The following is an 18,377-nucleotide window of genomic DNA, read 5'->3' as shown; positions in this document are numbered from 1 at the left end:
AGCAATACTCTAAAATATGTATTATTTGAATAAAATAACGCAGTACTTTCTGTCGTCATGAAGTCTGTCCCAGAAGAAGCTGTCAATACAAGATAATAGACAAAAAACAGTTTTACCTATAATATTTTAAGTAAATAATAGATTAACGGTAAGGACAGTTGGGCCCAATTCCACTCCCCAGCCCTTCCCTTTCGTCATACCCCCCCAACCATAAAACCCAGGGGCAAGGGGCACAAGCCACTAAGAAATGGGACACCACTTGATTTGTCATTACATCATCACCCTTCACCTCTTTTTGGCTGTGACGTAGGCAAATGACAGTTAAATTGTTCATGTTAAATTATTCTTACCATACAGACATAAAGTAAGAAGTACATAGTTTACCTTATTTCGTTGTTCACTGTTGAACATCTTTTTTATTCTGAATAAAAGGAACACAATTTTGCAAACTGACATTATTGCTGTACACTTGTGACAATGTTGTTTACGTCTTTTATTTAGCTCACTTCCTGAACATCCATACTGTTTGTTGAATACAATATAAATTGTTGGTGGACTAGGGTGGCGAACAGACTTAACTATGATGTACTGTGTTAGATGAGGGATTGGATAGCGAATATAAAACGTGAACGTCACAGTACAGTTCAGTAGCTTAGAAGAAATAGCTTAGAATGTAGCTTCCACTCACTATCAAGCAATTTCTTCTAGTTCTAGTTCAAAACATGGTGAATATGCACGTGGCGTAGCAAAGGATTGAATATAATAAAACTTTAGTGTGAATATTACTGTGAATATCAATAATTATGCCCAATTATTTTCGGCATGAACATTTTTCTCAGCATGATTGCTGAATCTGAGGACACTCCGCCTATACCCTTAGTTTCAAGTTTGGTCCCCGGCCACACTTGGTTTCTCGGGCTGTACACCCCTTAGCACTTACCCTAGACCCCTTGATTTAAGGAGAATTGAGGCACCTCTGATTCTCGTGAACGTGCAAAACCTAGAGGTAAGGGGTCGATGTGGGATTCAGTTATTCCTGTGTTGGTGTTAACCATTCAGTGTGTTACAAAAAAAAGCTCCCTTTGTTAAACACTTACAGTAACTAAGCCCCGCTGCTTTACCTCTCCACTTTATCTCCTTGCTATCACTTTTTAACTTGCGTCCTTTTTTTCCTCCTCCAAGGATGCAATTTTCTGTCTACGTGTGGGCAGCTTTCTCCATTGTAAGGTTTTGTTGAGGTTCTTCGGACTAAAAGACAGCCAAGAATAGACCTCAACCTCTGCAGTTAACGTACAATTAGACATATTCAGTGTCACGTTGTGTCATACAGAACAAACACCCCTGAAGGTTGTACAGTTAAGAATTTGAACAGCATTTTCAGAACTGACTTTCAACAAACTACTAGGGGTGTAACGATAGATCATAATGACCGTTCGGTATGTGTCCTGATTTTAAGGTCATTGGTTCATTTTGGATACAGTAAAGGAACAAAATGCAAAACATAAAACTGCTTAGCTTTTGTGTAATCATCTTTAATGATTTTTAAAATGAAACATTAAAAAGCTGATGGCATGTAATTCTCCAATAAGACATACTAAGGGTGTCCCGATCTGATATTGATATTGAATATCGGGTATCTGAAATTTGTATTGGATTATATCAACCTACATCTAACTCTCCTATTGGCACTCCGATACAAGCAGTCAATTCCAGAATCTAAGCCATGCGCAAGTTTCATATGGTGACATTTAATACAACCAACCTCTGCGCATTTAAAGTAGCCTCACAAACAGCATGAGGATTTTCAGTAGACCACAGCTCCCCCAGTCATCCAACGCTGTTCAAAACATTTGCAAAGCATGAGAAATATTCATAGGATGACAAAGTCATTAGCTATAACAAGGAGCCGGCACCTGTTGTAGAGTAATTTGGGCTTTAAAGGGGACCTATTAGGGTTTTTCCACTTTTCTGACCTATAAATGTAGTTAGAATGTTGTATTCTCATGTTAAACGATGCCAGAGTTTCAGATAATGAGGTTTGCGCATTTGGAAGTGAGCCCTGAAAGAAGTTTCGGATGGCTCAAAACGCTTGGTTTCAGAGGGCACTGCAAAACTGTTCCTTTGTGATGTCACAGAGGAGAGGGCTTCCTTATGGGCGTGGCTGTAGGCCAGATACTCTCTGCCCTGCCCCAAGGTCTGCTTCTGTCTTTACCATTGCTAGCAATGGCTTGTAAAAAGTGTTTCTGTTGGTGTAAGGGAAAGACACATTTGTTTACATTTCCTAAAAAAAAACAACAGAGCAACAATTCCTAAAGACGCTACCATCAGGCACTACCAGCAAAAGAAATTTATTTTAATCCGTCAACGACATTTTACACTGGGCTATCCGATAAACCGCTGCTGAAGCCTGATGCCTTTGCAACGTTGCTTGGTCGTGTCGAAGAGTCAGAAGAGCAAGTACTAAGTAACAATTTACTCAGTGTCCTAACTGTGTTTACTTTGTGTAAGTCATGGAGCAAAAGCGGTTGTCTGTATAGCATACAGGAAGCAGGGTTGCTAATAGCCTTTTCCCACCAGAGTTTTTTTGTTAGTCCCGCAAAACACATTACAAGTTACAGATGCTAAAATGCTAAAGCTACTTAACATTGAGAGATGTCTTGAAGTAACCTCTTTTCTTTAGAAACTTTGGACAAAATTGCTGTTTATCAACTCCTATACCGGTTATCAACTCCTATAAAATTGGCTTCGCAGCTAGTGGCTTCTAAGCACTCGGGAGTGTGACCAACCACAGCGGTGTGGGTGCGCGTTGAGGCAGGCCGTGCGTGGAATAAATTAAAACGGACCGTTTTTGTGGGAAGCAATACACCTGGAATAGGTGCAGATTCTGTAATATCTAGAAAGCTTTCTGTGCGGGTCATTGTGTGTAGCTGCTCTAAAGGAGTCACAACTCAATACAAAGAGCTGAAAAATGAGCATAATAGGTCCCCTTTAGACACTTAATTGAGCAAATTTGAAATTCACCTGTGGATAAAACTATACCCCAGATGCATAAAGAAGTAAATGTGATTTTAATTTTTTAATGTAATTTTAATATCAGCTATTACAGACAATTCTATTTTAGAGTAATATCACTTGATCAAGCCTTACATCCAGTTGACCCTCGTTTAATGTGGTTAAACACAACCACGGTATAGGATTCAATGTTGTTAAATGGAATATTTTTGTAGTTGGAGCATATGAAGCCTGTTTATGACTTTCTAGAGCCATCTAGACATGAAATAACACACCCAGAGTCACTGTTACACTCATTACTCATTGTTTACAACACATCATGCAACTGTATTAGCCTTGATTGTCCAGCCGTCCATTTTCTATACCGCTTATCCTCATTAGGGTTGCAGGGGTATGCTGGAACCTATCTCAGCTGACTTTGGGTGATAGGCGGGGCACAGCCAGGATTGGTCGCCATCCATTCACAGATAGCCTTGGTTGTATTTCTTCTAAACTTAAGAAGCCAAAAAGTTACCACTTCCACATGGGATGGGAGGAGAACATTTTATTTTTCACTCATGTCAGACACACCCTGCTTGACATCATTACTTAATGCTATGGTAATGCAATATAATGTAATGTCTCAATATTTTGTGTCATTACTGCCGCCGAGAGCCCAGAATACTACATATCATTAAAAATGGACCAATTTATGAATTTATAATGAAAACAATTTATTCATTGATAAATTTAGCAGAAGTCACAGAAGCACCTCATGTTAAGCCTCCAGTTTTTCCTTGTGCTACCCCCCAACATCCTGAGTCATTGTCAGCTGTTGTTCCTTGTCAGCTGACTTTAGGTCGGCTCATTAAGCCAAGGCTTTGCTTGTCTTGCGGCTGGTTTTAACGTTATCTACATGAGTGTAATGACCCGAGGCTTACAGTGTATCCACTTATGCAAGTCGCTGCATGCCGACAGAGCATTACGTTCAACCTGCTAAAGCCTTAAAGATCTATTTAATGCCATTATGGTTGTTACTGTGGGCCCCATGCCGAGGACCAGGATCAACAAGTCCTGGCAGAACACCTTGGACGTACACTGTGTGAATAAAAGTATCGAGAAGCAACACTCCTTAATGCTTCAGCTTTGCAATACATTTTGGACAATTGCTTCAAACTTTGTGGGAACACTTTGGGGACAACCTTTTTCTGTTCTTAGTGCACAATGCAAGTTCCATAAGGGCACATTTATATTAGTTTGCTGTGGAAGAACAAGCCCATGTGACCTCAGCAAATCTGTTTTCTTCACATTTCACCTCCTGTAGCTGACCCAATACTTCTGTGCCAGGAGCATGTGTTGCGTCATGATAGTTTTGCTTTAGGTCATCCACCTTGAAGGATAAACTACATCTGATCTGTCTGTCAAGAACATCAGACTATTGTGGCGTCTTTGCTGTGTAAGTACAGTGCTATCCATGCTAGCTGGCTCTCGTGGATAAAATGCATGCTGAAGCAACAAGCCTGCGAGAACAGCAGGGCCTCTGTTGAGCTAAGCAGGGATTAAAAAAAGCTCGACGGGAGAAACGCCGCTTAGAGTGCATCGAGCCGGAGCTAGTTGCCAAGGCAACCACAACACAATTTCCATTGCTTTTGCATGAGGACGCATCCTGACAGCACACACTGACTCCCTCTTTGGAGCAAGGAGGATGACGATTTAGGAGCGCTGTGGCCAAAGTGCACATGCTCAGTAAGACTTGTCAACAAAGAAGATTGCCAGCTGGTCGCTGCCGAGACATGCTGCTACAACAACTCTTTCACAAGAACATCAACTAATGGCAAACGCTGTGGAATCCCTGCAAGCCCTTGTAGGATGACCTCAGATTTGTTCACCTTTGGAAACCATGTATCCCATGGAAATAGTGAGAATGAAAATGATCTGTTCCAGGGTCAAAATTCTGATTTGTACATTATTAGTGTTATTATAGTTTAGTTAAGAACTGTAAGAATGATCAGGTGACGTCTCTCCAAGTCTAAAAAATATACAGTGGAAACAAGGTTTTGGGTAAGGTTGAAATTGTTCAATGTTGTTTGCCTCATTTGGTGTATATTTCTCTTGTCGTGTTAATACACATTGCATGAGTCCAACAGTATTCTTAATGTATTTTTATCACAACTTCCTTGCTAATACATGAAAACAGGTAGTCTGCTCTGTCCACCGTCTATGATGTAATCAGAGGTTGAGACTGTAGTTCTTTGATAACTAACATAGTTACACCACTGGCCTCTGCTTTTCTTTCGATCACGGCTGCAAAATAACCCACATTTTAGGCCTGTCACGATAATAAGTGAATTAATTAACTCCACGAAAAATAAAAACAAACATGATAGTTTTGCCGACCGCGATTAATTGACATGCACATGCATGTTTGTTAGCGTAATGAGACGCATGCAAGTGTGTACACACACAGTGCTCCACGTGAGTGTTGTGAGTAACAAGCAAACAAATGCAAAAGGGTGAGTTCCTGAAAGGACTACCACCTTTCTGTCTAAAATTCTCCATGTTTTCTTTTCAAGAGAAACTTGATAGTGTCTTAAGTGCTCATTGTTATGAGACCAAAGTGTGTAACAGTAGGTTCATTCATTCATTCATTCATTTTCTACTGCTTTTTGTGATGCTAAAATCTTTGGTTTGAGTCACATTAGTTTGAATTTCATAGCTTTGCTCCCATCTCCCATTTTCAATTTTATATTTATCAATAAATCATGCTGCTTCATAGTTGAATGTGGCCAGGGTCCAGGTGAGGAACAGGACTGGCCTGAGGCACCGTCAGCAACGTGGACATACACTAGTAGTTGTCCATAGCAGCAGCAGCATGCAAGGACAGCAGCCAACAGCGCGGTCCAAAGCCCCTGTGAAGCCCCTGCTTTGTTCACATTCACTGAACCAAGACAGTCTGTCAGGAGTCTACCACCAGCTGGCTTTGAATGTCTTTGGCCACGCCCCCCTGTATGACACACCTTCAGAAACTGAAATGCTCAACCAACTTGGGTCAGATGATTTATAAATTCATTGCAACATTTTCTCTGAATGTTTAAACAACAATTGACAAGTCAGTGGATCTGCATTGTACCGTATATGTTTAGTTACATTTAATGTGTACCGTGTACGTCTCTGTACTGAATCAGAGGTTCCATACGAAAAACTGAGGTCACAAACCCGTGTACTGTTTAACATGGCAAAAAATAAAAGAAGTGTCAATTCAGTTAGGGAGCAGATTTAAAAGTAGACATGCTACCACAAATAGTGGTGGATGTAACTTAGCTTCAAGCAGAATGTCACAAATAGGATGCAGACGGTCACAAATAGCTTTATTTGCACCGCCTGGTTATTTATACCGACAGAGAAGCCAGGGCTGCATTTTCTCTGTAAACCGAGTCCTGTGTTCACGTCCAATAAACGTGACCGATCAACTCCACATCACCTGACCTGGATCTATGTTTACCATGTGGGTCATCCTTGTCAAGCTTTCATTCATTCATTCAGTTGCGTTAAATTCCCAGCTTTACTTTTTTGTGTAGAAGCAGGAACCCTATTGAATCTGATACTTGAGGTAGCCAGCCTTGTTTTTATTGGCACCACTCTACCAGTCACTCTACTGCAGGGGTCTCAAACTCAATTTACCTGGGGGCCACTGGAGCTAGGTTCTGGGCAAGGCTGGGCCGCATAAGGTTAAAAAAAAAAACAAAAAAACATTTATTAAAAACAGAAAAATATACAAACTTTTTCAGTGCTTTGGTTCCGATTTTCTACAATAAAAGCTCTGATAAAACATTCCACTGTTCTCAAGTATCTTAATTTTTATTTTTCTGCACAAAATAAGATAAAACATGAATAAAGAAAATCAATCAATCAGTAATAAATAAATAAATATAATAATAATAATAAAACGGCAAATAATAAAAACTTATTAAAACTTAAACCACATATAGTTGGTGGGTAGACAAATTATTTTTTTCAGATTAAAATTAACAAAGCATTATTAGAGCCCTGTAGACATGACAAAACACGACTACAGTCACATTTATACTTTTTTATTTACAACATATTGTGCAACTGCAGGGTCTTGAGACACATGCTAACTCGCAAACTAGAGAGCTAGCGACCTAAACGGTAGCCTTCAAGTTATTTCCTTTAAACTTAAATAGCCAAAAACTTACCACTTCCACACGGATAGGGAGGATAACTATTAACAGTTATTTAACCTTTAACATGAACATTAATCAAACGTAATATTTTTTTCTGGGTATACCATACAGCATCCATATCAAACTTGCGCGGGCTGCACTAACATTAAACTTTCATATCAAGGCGGGGGCCACATTTGACTTGCGGGCTGCGTGTTTGAGACCCCTGCTCTACTGTCAATCATCCTTGTTACTGTTTGAGCAAGCACCCTACTAGTTTGGAAAGGATATCTAACTTGGATACCTGGGGTCAATGGTCAGATTTGTAGGTCTACTGTACAAATACTGTATACCTATACAATAATGATTGTGGATGATGGGCAAAATTCCCCCCAAAGGTTTTCCTTTATGCACAAGTCTTAATCTTCAAGGAAAGTGAAAGTGTAAAGCTCTGTGGTTATTGAGAGGATAGGAATGTGTCCTAAAGTCTTTCCTGCCCGTGTTGACAGCTCCATTGGGTGTTTTTGCAACGCCCCTCCTTGCTTTACTATCCACCCCTCCCTCCCCTATTCGGCCTGCTCCACGACCTTTGACCTGCAGGAAGCGCCAAAGCTGTTATCAGCGTGCCACAGGGACTTTGCACAACCTTGTTTATTTGGGAGGCACATTTTCCAAAATGGTTATTCGGCTCAGGAATCAGCTGGGAATTCTGTGTGCATCCAACACTCCATTAGCGAAGGATGAGAGGTAGAGCTCAGGTCAGCGAGGCCTCAGCGAAGCTGGGCGGCACGCAAAGAGCTGCTCAGGCTTATTTTTGCAGGCTAGCTCCCAGTAGTGGAGATGGCTGGTAGATTTGTCTTTTGAGTTACTGTTGACCGTGACACTGCAGTTCATGGAGGCTTTTTGTGGGAGTAAAATATTGCTGCACACCAACGAGCTTGACTTCTGTTAACCACACATTGATTGTTTTAGTGCTAGCAGTATTCGAAAGATTTTGGGTAACAGATCAGCAGGTAGAAACAAACACCGCTAGTTCCTTGTGTCGCAATATGGTTGAACAGGCATGTGCACATTTTGGGGGGGAGGTGCTCAAGCCAGAAAAACAGCCATGCATTGCAAAAATTATTGATAATTATTATCGTTTTTACATTTATGTTTATAATATATTGATCAACATCAATGTATGTCATAATTAAAGCTGACTTTTTTTCCTTTTTTTTTTAGATTGGACCGGTAGAGACAGAATGTTTTGATCGTTTTTTATTTGATGTTTGTTTATTTTACGAAATGTCCAGTAGCAACGTAATGTTTTCACTTCAGCTATGCTAATGTTGTTTAATTTAGCACCAAGCAACGTCAGGGGCTTGCACAAACAGCGTTATTACCTGTTGTCAGTATAGACTGCAGCCAGACAGCAGTCAGCATTGCAAGAGGACGGTGTCGCCGTGCAGGTTGGGGAAGAAGTACTACAACATCTGAATTTAATTCAAAATGAATGCAAATAAAAACATATTTGGGTGGAATTGATTACATAGATAGTAACCAGATAACTATTATATCCTTCCTGGATTGGATTATGTCTTAATTCATCTGCTGTTGGTTGCAACATTCTCTCATTATCCTCTTCTCAAAACAATATGCGTTGAAAAGAGTACCATATTTGCATCACAAAATGTGATGAAGATGTGGTAATAATCTTGTTTACGTAGATGCGTACGAAAAAGATGCGAGCATCTTCATCACATATACATGAATGCACAGGCGACAGTGCACAGGGATATGCAGGAAACAAATATAACGCTGAGTGTTTTGGGAGGTCTCATTTGTTTTAGTTTTTTTGGGGAGGCATTTTTCTGCTGCAAATGTATTTCTCTTTCAAACACACATTGTTTTGAGAAGCCAAACGCTTTAATTAAGAGGGACATGTTATGCTTTTTCCACTTTTCTGACCTATAAATGTAGTTAGAATGTTGTATTCTCGTGTTAAACGATGCCAAAGTTTCAGATAAGATAAGATAACATAAGACATGCCTTTATTCGTCCCTCAGAGGGGAAATTCGCATTGCACAGCAGCAAGAGTACAGAATCAGTTAAGCAATAATGAGGTTTGCACTTTTGGAAGTGAGCCTTTGGATGGCTCAAAACTCTCGGTTTGAAAAGGTGTGGTAAAACCGTCCCTTTGTGATGTCACAGAGGGGTGGGAAAATGATGGGCATTGTAAAATGATCCTTACATTATAAAATGGCCCGATCCTGATCCTTCCAAGATGTCACACATTTGTTATGACATAAAAAGTCCAGTAGTCAACACATTTTGTATTGAACTGTCACTTTTTTGGGTGTTTTCCTTAATGTAGCATGTCCGAAACAAATATACCATAACACACCATTGATGTCTTGTTGCACCGTCTCTTATCTCAATCAGTTCATGGCCGCTGCAAGCTAGACTACACGTCTCTGCACCCTGATGAACTTTAACACCAACCTTTCCTGACCTCAAACCTCAACTCTGTCCCTCGGTCTGTATCCCCAAAAATAGAGGAGAGAGGGCAACTGTTACTTTTTTACGTCCCCTCCGTTGATACAGCAAAGCTCATTTTACATGTTCAGGACTGCAGTAGGCGTCTTTGCGCACTCAGGTGACAACATGGCATACATTGACGGGATTACACCGCTAATTACAGTTCAATCTCTCTGAGAAACAAAGACTGGTTTGTACGTGGTTTTGAGGATTATGTTTATACAACATTCTTGCGATCAGAGGCGTCTGTCCTTTTTTCAAATTTAGCTTCCTAAGCAAAAGTCATTTGACTGTTTTTGTGCAAATAGTGTTTTCTTGAAAGCTTTTGAGTAATAATTTAGTCTTTGTCAATGAGTGACCATTACCTCTGCCTTCACTGAACTGTGTAGTTGGTGTCCAGATCCAGAGTCTAATTCATGGACACAAAGGCCATACTGTGCTGGACTCCCAGCATTGTTCTCCCTGTACAAGAAAGCACAATGAGGCTGTTATGCACACTAGACGGTGACGCTGTCAGGTGCTTTTCATCCAAGCCAGGCGAGGAGAGTTGCCTTTCTGTCTGGATCAAAATCAGACGTTGCACAAGGACAGCACGGAGCATGAAAACCGTCTTCTACCATGGCTGTGTCCATGTTAAGCTTCTGTCGCTTGTGCATCAAAGCCATGCTCTGCAAATGTTTAATTGACCTGACTTGTTCATCAGTGTGATGGTTAAGCAACTAGACAAGCAGAGGAGACTGACAATCATGGTGTTGACAAGCATGATAATTCCTGCACACTAATTGTTAGCATGGACATTCAAACATCCCAATATCTTGTCAACGTCAAGCTCCAAGCCTGACTTTCTTGATATGAACATTAGAGCAATGGAATTCCACATAATTAACAGTAATGTCATATTTTGTGTCTTTTGCTTTGCAGGATCCGTCCTCAGCTGGCCCGGGAGAAGATTGAAGGATGTCACATCTGCACATACGTGATGCCCGGAGAGCCTCAGGTCATCCTGGGCAAAGACAAGGCCTTCACCTACGACTACGTCTTTGACATGGACTCCCAACAGGATGCCATCTATGGCACCTGCACGGAGAAGCTGATTGAGGGTTGCTTCGAGGGCTACAACGCCACCGTCTTTGCATATGGACAGGCGAGTCTTTGTGCGCCGAGCCGCAGCTGCCGGCCCCCCCACGGAGCTTGGTGGCTTGTACGAGCGTGCACACTGGTGTCTGGCGACTGAGTGGGAAGGCTGGTCCTTTTAAGAGGAGAGATAATGTACAGTATTTGGCCACAATGTAGCAGGCGCCAATACAAGAGCTGTATAAATATGCTGTAGTATCACACCGATCACCTCACACTACTGCAGGGGTGGGCAAATATTTTGACTCGTGGGCCGCATTGAGTTAACTAAAATTATCCGGTGAGCCCGAACATATATTTAACACACACACTATTTTATGCTTATAATTTTCTTTGAATTATTTGTCTAATTTTATTTTTAAAATTGTTATACTATCAGCTGTATTTTCTCATGTGCCTTTTTTTCGGGAGCACTTTAAACGTCAGACAACATCAAACTATGTAATTTAATTTTACATTTTTTTTTTTTTTTTGCAGACATCCAACTTTCAAGTCGTGTGTCCAGTTTGTATGCTAAAAGTTGAAATACTGAGAAAGCAACCGACAGGCCAGATTCAAACGCTTGGTGGGACGCATGTGGCCCCCGGGCCGTAGTTTGCCCACCCCTGCACTACTGCAAACTCATGTTGAAATGTGATTAGATGACAGTGTATCTATGTAAGCTTAGGGTAATCCCAAGTCGAAAGCTTCATATTGCACCAAGCAGCATATCATACACTGTCATTTCAAAACAGTCGACCCCTTCTATTTGTGGGAGTTACATTCCAAGACCCCACATAAAAATGCCTGTCACGCAGTTACTAAACGATTTCTAAATTCAGTTTTACACATTAAGAAACAAAATGTGCAGTTACAAAACATCACATCTTGCACAGCATCTTCCTGTGAAACATGCAGAGTGGATTGGCTTGTGAGACAGCACCCTCTGCTGAATTCATAGCTGATGCAGTATTTTCTATTTACATTACCGTAAAAATATATTTACAAATGTGGAGATTCACTGTATTCAATATTGTTGTGCCTTTATGCAGACTGGTTCAGGGAAGACGTACACCATGGGGACGGGCTTTGATGTCAACATAGCGGACGATGAACTGGGCATCATCCCCCGTGCTGTCCACCACCTCTTCAAGGGAATAGAGGAGCGCCGGCAAGCCGCCCAGGAGCAGGGTCGCCCCATGCCCGAATTTAAGATCAACGCGCAATTCCTTGAGGTAGCAGCGCACTTTAACGCGGTAGACATCACGGCTCAGTGCTGTGTCATTGACACCATACTCGTAACAAGCTGACAAGTGAAGTTCAGCAGCTGTCTGAGGGGGACGGCGGGGGTTGCGTTGCTGATTGAGGAGTTAACGAGGAAGGATGTCGGGAGGCACTTGTGTTGCTCCGTCACTCTGTGACACTATTCGCATTCCTAAAAGACGACCCGGAACACGAGAGGTGCTAAAATGTGGACACCCACAAATCAAACTTCCACCGCCCTAGAATTGTAAATCTCCACACCTCCCGCCATACTTGCCCATACTTGTGTGGGTCTTTTTCAGGTACTCTGACTTTTGGAGATTCTTCAATTTTTATAGTTGTCAGTCTGTATATGTACAGTAATTGACTCCAGCTCAACCATGACCCTGATGAGCACAACTGGATAGGAAATGAAAATATGTTATTCATAAACATTATTCACAACATTACGTTATTCATAAACATTTTTGTCATTGTGCATTGTGTCATCCTTGCAGCTTTACAACGAGGAAGTTCTGGACCTCTTTGACTCCACAAGAGATATGAAACAGAAGTCTCACGTCAAGATTCACGAGGACGCCAACGGTGGCATCTACACTGTGGGAGTGACCACACGCACCGTGTCCTCAGAGGCTGAGGTAAAGCAGTCAACATTTTTTTACAGCCAGCTCGTCCAGTGACGTCTCTAATATTTACCCCATCCCCTCTTCAGATGATGCAGTGCCTCAAGCTGGGCGCTTTGTCTCGTACCACCGCCAGCACGCAGATGAATGTCCAGAGCTCTCGATCCCACGCCATCTTCACCATCCACTTGTGCCAAGTCCGCGTCTGTGCCTCCGACAATGTTAGTTGTAATACCTTTTGTATTGAACCACACTAAACCTCCTTTAAGGCATACTGTCTGCCATGCCTGTTGTTCCTCGCAGCATGAAGATGAAGCTGACAACAGGGTCTCCAATGGCAACGGGGACATGGACGAGTACGAGACTCTGACCGCCAAGTTTCACTTTGTGGATTTGGCCGGCTCCGAGAGATTGAAGAGGACGGGCGCCACAGGAGACCGAGCCAAAGAGGGCATCTCCATCAACTGTGGACTGGTGAGATGTTATAGCCTTGGACTGACCTCTAGTGGATGAAATATGTCATGGTTTGTTTCAGGTGTTTATGCATGACAGTACTGAAAGACGTGCATTAAAACACTGTAACAGTACCTAGACCATAGTATGCCCCTTTTAATAAACTATACACTAAATAAAATTAAACTATACACTATACAATATAAACGATGCAAATAAATTGAATAAACCATACAAGATACAATTCACAAACTGGTTTGTTTCAGACATGCTTAACATGTTCATGGCTACATATGCAAAATTAATCACATGCAAAAAGGAGTAGGAAGAAGATTCAGCGATTCGTTTAACAAGAAAATGAAGAAACAAGGCTGGTCTGATAAACAATGGTACCTGTAGCTCTGCCATTGCAGCAGCACACTGTATTGGTTTCTGTGTTATACTACAATGACATTTCATCTACAGATGGATATCATAGTGAATTTATATCGTGTATATATGTGTATATATATATATATATGTATATGTATGTACAGTATGTCACAAAAGTGAGGCCACCCTTCACATTTCTGCAAATATTTTATTATATCTTTTCATGGGACACCACTGAAGAAATGAAACTTTGCTACAATGTAAAGTAGTCAGTGTACAGCTTGTATAACAGTGTAAATTTACTGTTCCCTTCAAAATAACTCAATACACAGACCTTAATGTCTAAACTGCAGGCAACAAAAGTGAATACACCCCTAAGTGAAAATGTCCAAATTGGGCCAAAAGTGTCAATATTTTGTGTGGCCATTATTTTCCAGCACTGCCTTAACCCTCTTGGGCATGGAGGTCACCAGAGCTTCACAGGTTGCCACTGAAATCCTCTTCCACTCCTCCATGACGACATCATGGAGCTGGTGGATGTTAGAGACCTTGTGCTCCTTCACCTTCAGTTTGAGGATGCCCCACAGATGCTCAATAGGATTTAGGTCCGGAGACATGCTTGGCCAGTCCATCACATTCACCCTTAACTTCTTTAGCAAAGCAGTGGTTGTCTTGGAGGTGTGTTTGGGGTCGTCATGTTGGAATACTGCCCTGCGGCCCAGTTTCCAAAGGGAGGGGATCATGCTCTGCTTCAGGATGTCACAGTACATGTTGGCATTCATGGTTTCCTCAATGAACTGTAGTTCCCCAGTGCCGGCAGCACTCATGCAGCCCCAGACCATGACACTCCCACCACCATGTTTGACTGTAGGTAAAACACACTCGTCTTTGTACTCCTCACCTGGTTTCCGCCACACAGGCTTGACACCATCTGAACCAAATAAGCTTATCTTGGTCTCATCAGACCACAGGACATGGTTCCAGTAATCCATGTCTTTAGTCTGCTTATCTTCAGCAAACTGTTTGCGGGCTTTCTTATGCATCATCTTTAGAAGAGGCTTCTTTCTGGGATGACAGCCATGCAGACCAATTTGATGCAGAGTGCGACGTATGGTCTGAGCACTGACAGGTTGACCACCCATCCCTTCAACCTCTGCAGCAATGCTGGCAGCACTCAGGCGTCTATTTTCCAAAGACAACCTCTGGATATAACGCTGGGCACGTGCACTCAACTTCTTTGGTCGACCATGGCGAGGCCTGTTCTGAGTGGAACCTGTGATGTTAAACCGCTGTATGGTCTTGGCCACCGTGCTGCTGCTCAGTTTCAGAGTGTTGGCAATCTTCTTATAGCCTAAGCCATCTTCGTGTAGCGCAGCAATTCTTTTTTTCAGATCCTCAGAGAGTTCTTTGCCATGAGGTGCCATGTTAAACTTCCAGTGACCAGTATAAGAGTGTGAGAGTGATAAAACCAAATTTAACACACATGCTCCCCATTCACACCTGAGACCTTGTAACACTAATGGGTCACATGACACTGGGGAAAGAAAATGGCTAATTGGGCCCAATTTGGACATTTTCACTTAGGGGTGTATTCAATTTTGTTGCCTGCAGTTTAGACATTAAGGTCTGTGTATTGAGTTATTTTGAGGGGACAGTAAATTTACACTGTTATACAAGCTGTACACTGACTACTTTACATTGTAGCAAAGTTTGTGTGTATATGTATGTATGTGTGTGTGTGTGTGTATATGTATGTATGTGTGTGTGTGTGTGTGTATATGTATGTGTGTGTGTGTGTGTATATGTATGTATGTATGTGTGTGTGTGTTTATATATATATGTATGTTATTATATATATATGTATGTGTGTGTATATATATATATATATATATATATATATATATATATATATACATACATATACAGATGTGTGTGTGTATATATATATATATATATATATATATATATATATATATATATACATACATATACAGATGTGTGTGTATGTATATATATATATATATATATATATATATATATATACACACATCTGTATATGTATGTATATATGTGTGTATGTGTGTGTTTTTCAATCTACTTTTCCAGACAAATCAATTACAATTTACCTGTTATGTCTTGTGTCCCTAAAGCTTGCCCTAGGGAATGTAATCAGCGCTTTGGGCGACCGGAGCAAGCGGTCGTCACACGTGCCTTACAGAGACTCCAAACTGACCCGGCTTCTGCAGGACTCATTAGGAGGAAACAGGTTAGTGGAAACTTTTTTCTTAGTATTTACCGTCTGTTGAACAACACTAAGGGTCCTTGTGGCTTCAGCCAAACGGTGATGATCGCGTGCATCAGCCCGTCCGACCGTGACTTCATGGAAACGCTCAACACTCTGAAGTATGCCAACCGAGCCAGGAACATCAAGAACAAGGTGATGGTGAACCAGGACAAGGCCAGCCAGCAGATCAGCGCCCTGAGGACGGAGATCGCTCGGCTGCAGATGGAGCTGATGGAGTACAAGACGGTTCGTGATAGCCTAAACTTGCCACTCATTTTAAAAGAATATCTAATATGAATGTATGTCGCCCATCCCATGCAGGGTAAACGCTTGGCAGGCGAGGACGGCGTGGAGAGCTTCAGTGACATGTTCCACGAGAACTCCATGCTGCAGACGGAGAACAGCAACCTGAGGGTAAGGGTGAAGGCCATGCAGGAGACCATAGATGCTCAGAGAGCTCGACTCACCCAGTTGCTCAGCGACCAGGCCAACCAGGCTCTGGCCAGGGCAGGTAGGTTACCACGATCACCACCAAATGCTGTGTAAATGCCTGTGTAACGCTTTTGTTTCTTGTTCAGGTGAAGGAGGCAGCGAGGAAATTGGCAACATGATTCAGAGTTACATCAAAGAGATTGAAGACCTCAGGTAAATAATTTAACACTGGAAGACATGATATTAGCTCTTAGCTTTAGCTTTGATCTGGGAATTAAGTGTTAATAAGTCCTCTAACTCGAGCGTGGTGTGGTCCTCAGAGCCAAACTTCTGGAGAGCGAGGCAGTGAATGAAAACCTACGGAAGAATTTGTCGCGCGCCTCCAACCGCCAGTCGTTCTACGCAGGCTCCATGCTGGCGCCCGAGAAGGAAACATCAGACATCATTGAAATGGCCAAGAAAGACCTGGAGAAACTCAAGAAGCGTGAAAAAAAGAAAAAGAAAAGGTAATAATTGATAGATAAGTCATAGGTCATAGGTCTGTTTTGCTCCAGCTTGACTGGCTCTGCTTTTCATGATTTCAAACTGCCTACGAGTTTTTAAATGGTGAAAATTGGTGAAGTGGGGATCAGTCACACCACCTTCCTATTGATGGAAAAAAGCTAATCAATCAAAGCATGAACGGCCGTTTGGTTGCAGGAGAGGGAAATGTCAGTCAACATTGCCATCAACTGACCAAATGACGCAAAAATGCACATCTTGGCTTTGAAGGGTGTCTAAATGTATAACTGCATTTTTTTTAATTTACTCATTACATGTTTTTGCACACACAAAAATCCACATTTTCCCTAATTGGATTTCAGTTTTTGGGTGATTTTAGGCCCAATGTACAAAAGTAAAATAACTGTACAATCACATGTGTGATGTACTGAAAAAAGCAAACCAACAGAGGCAAGAAAATGTTTTTAAGGTGACATACAAAGGTGAACAAGTGAGTATTTTCAAATAATTCTGAGGTCAGAATACACAGCTGTTTTGAGGCATTTAATAACACATCAGTGGGTTTAATATAAATGAACGCTGTTCAGCCACAATGTAAGTGTGCTTGATAAATAAGTCGATTTTGAATTCTAGCAAAAGCTGGATTTCATCTGACAGCTCCTTCCTTCCTTCCTTTCCTCATCTATCTTCCCTCTCCTTTGACCTTACACCCCTCCCCTGAAGACTCCAGCAGCTGTTGGAGGAGCGAGAGAGGGAGGAGGTGGTGGAGGAGGTTGAGGACGTCAGGTTTGTTTGCTTCCACCCTCCCCACTGTCCCCGCTGCTGCTTCCACCCCTTTTTTAACGTATCATCATGAACCATTGATCTCACACTTGCTTTTAAGTCACCCGTCATTTCAAAAGTTGGTTTTAGTCCAAGTTCAGTTGCTGTTTTATTCAAATCTGTCCAGGTTTTGATTTGAAAAATTGATTTGAAACATCTACAGGTAGACATGTTTCAAAGGTGATGTAATTAATGACACATTGCTAATCCTGTTTGGATAAAAGTTATCCAACACATCTGCAGCATGGGTTCATTTTCACTTTTGATTTGGATGGTTTAGTTTTCACAACAACCTGCTGCTGTCTTTTCCTCTATCTGTTGGTGACATTCTTATGCTGCCCCTTCATACCCTCGCATCCCAAACACTAGGTAACATCATCAAACATGCTGCCTTTCCAAAGATAACATTAATGTACTACTCAATCACAAGTGAGAATTAATATCTCTGCCAAGGCAGAATTTTTGATACCGCTCTTGAATTGGATCTCATTACTGTACCTCATGATGTGGCCGGCGAGTACATATAGTAGGGGTGTCCAAGCTTTTTTCTCCAAGGGCCGAATACTGAAAAATTAAATTAAATGTGACGGGGAATGAAATTCAGTCTTCTTGAGGAGAAGGAACGTTCCTGTGTGGAAGTATTTACTCGGCAGACCGCTCAGTCGTGGCACAATAATCATTGTAAACATTGAAGAATCCCCTCCCGACCTAAATGGGTTGAAATGGCAAAAGTTGGCTGAATCTCCTCACACAGAGCGCGAGTGCAAGCTAGCAGGGGTTAGCTTGTGTGTTTGTGTGTGCGCAACTTGGGCTCGATTA

At 41.7% G+C, this 18,377-nt stretch overlaps 1 protein-coding gene across 4 annotated transcripts in view; it reads left to right on the top strand.

The window, feature by feature from the left end:
* kif21a (kinesin family member 21A) overlaps window positions 1-18,377 on the top strand; it is a 32,785-nt gene that overhangs the window by 805 nt on the left and 13,603 nt on the right. For 3 of the 4 annotated variants that reach the window (XM_058076675.1, XM_058076673.1, XM_058076674.1), the window contains exons 2-11: window positions 10,617-10,839; window positions 11,861-12,043; window positions 12,569-12,709; window positions 12,784-12,915; window positions 12,998-13,168; window positions 15,670-15,785; window positions 15,854-16,049; window positions 16,125-16,314; window positions 16,382-16,448; window positions 16,556-16,741. In XM_058076675.1, coding sequence (XP_057932658.1) covers window positions 10,617-10,839; window positions 11,861-12,043; window positions 12,569-12,709; window positions 12,784-12,915; window positions 12,998-13,168; window positions 15,670-15,785; window positions 15,854-16,049; window positions 16,125-16,314; window positions 16,382-16,448; window positions 16,556-16,741 — 1,605 coding nt within the window. Of the gene's footprint in view, window positions 1-10,616; window positions 10,840-11,860; window positions 12,044-12,568; window positions 12,710-12,783; window positions 12,916-12,997; window positions 13,169-15,669; window positions 15,786-15,853; window positions 16,050-16,124; window positions 16,315-16,381; window positions 16,449-16,555; window positions 16,742-17,459; window positions 17,523-18,377 lie in introns of all 4 variants that reach the window. The other variant, XM_058076676.1, reaches the window with a different exon arrangement.

The sequence above is a fragment of the Doryrhamphus excisus genome, chromosome 6 (assembly GCF_030265055.1).
Source record: "Doryrhamphus excisus isolate RoL2022-K1 chromosome 6, RoL_Dexc_1.0, whole genome shotgun sequence".
NCBI classification, from domain to species: domain Eukaryota; kingdom Metazoa; phylum Chordata; class Actinopteri; order Syngnathiformes; family Syngnathidae; genus Doryrhamphus; species Doryrhamphus excisus.
This window is presented reverse-complemented; position numbering and strand designations above follow the sequence as displayed.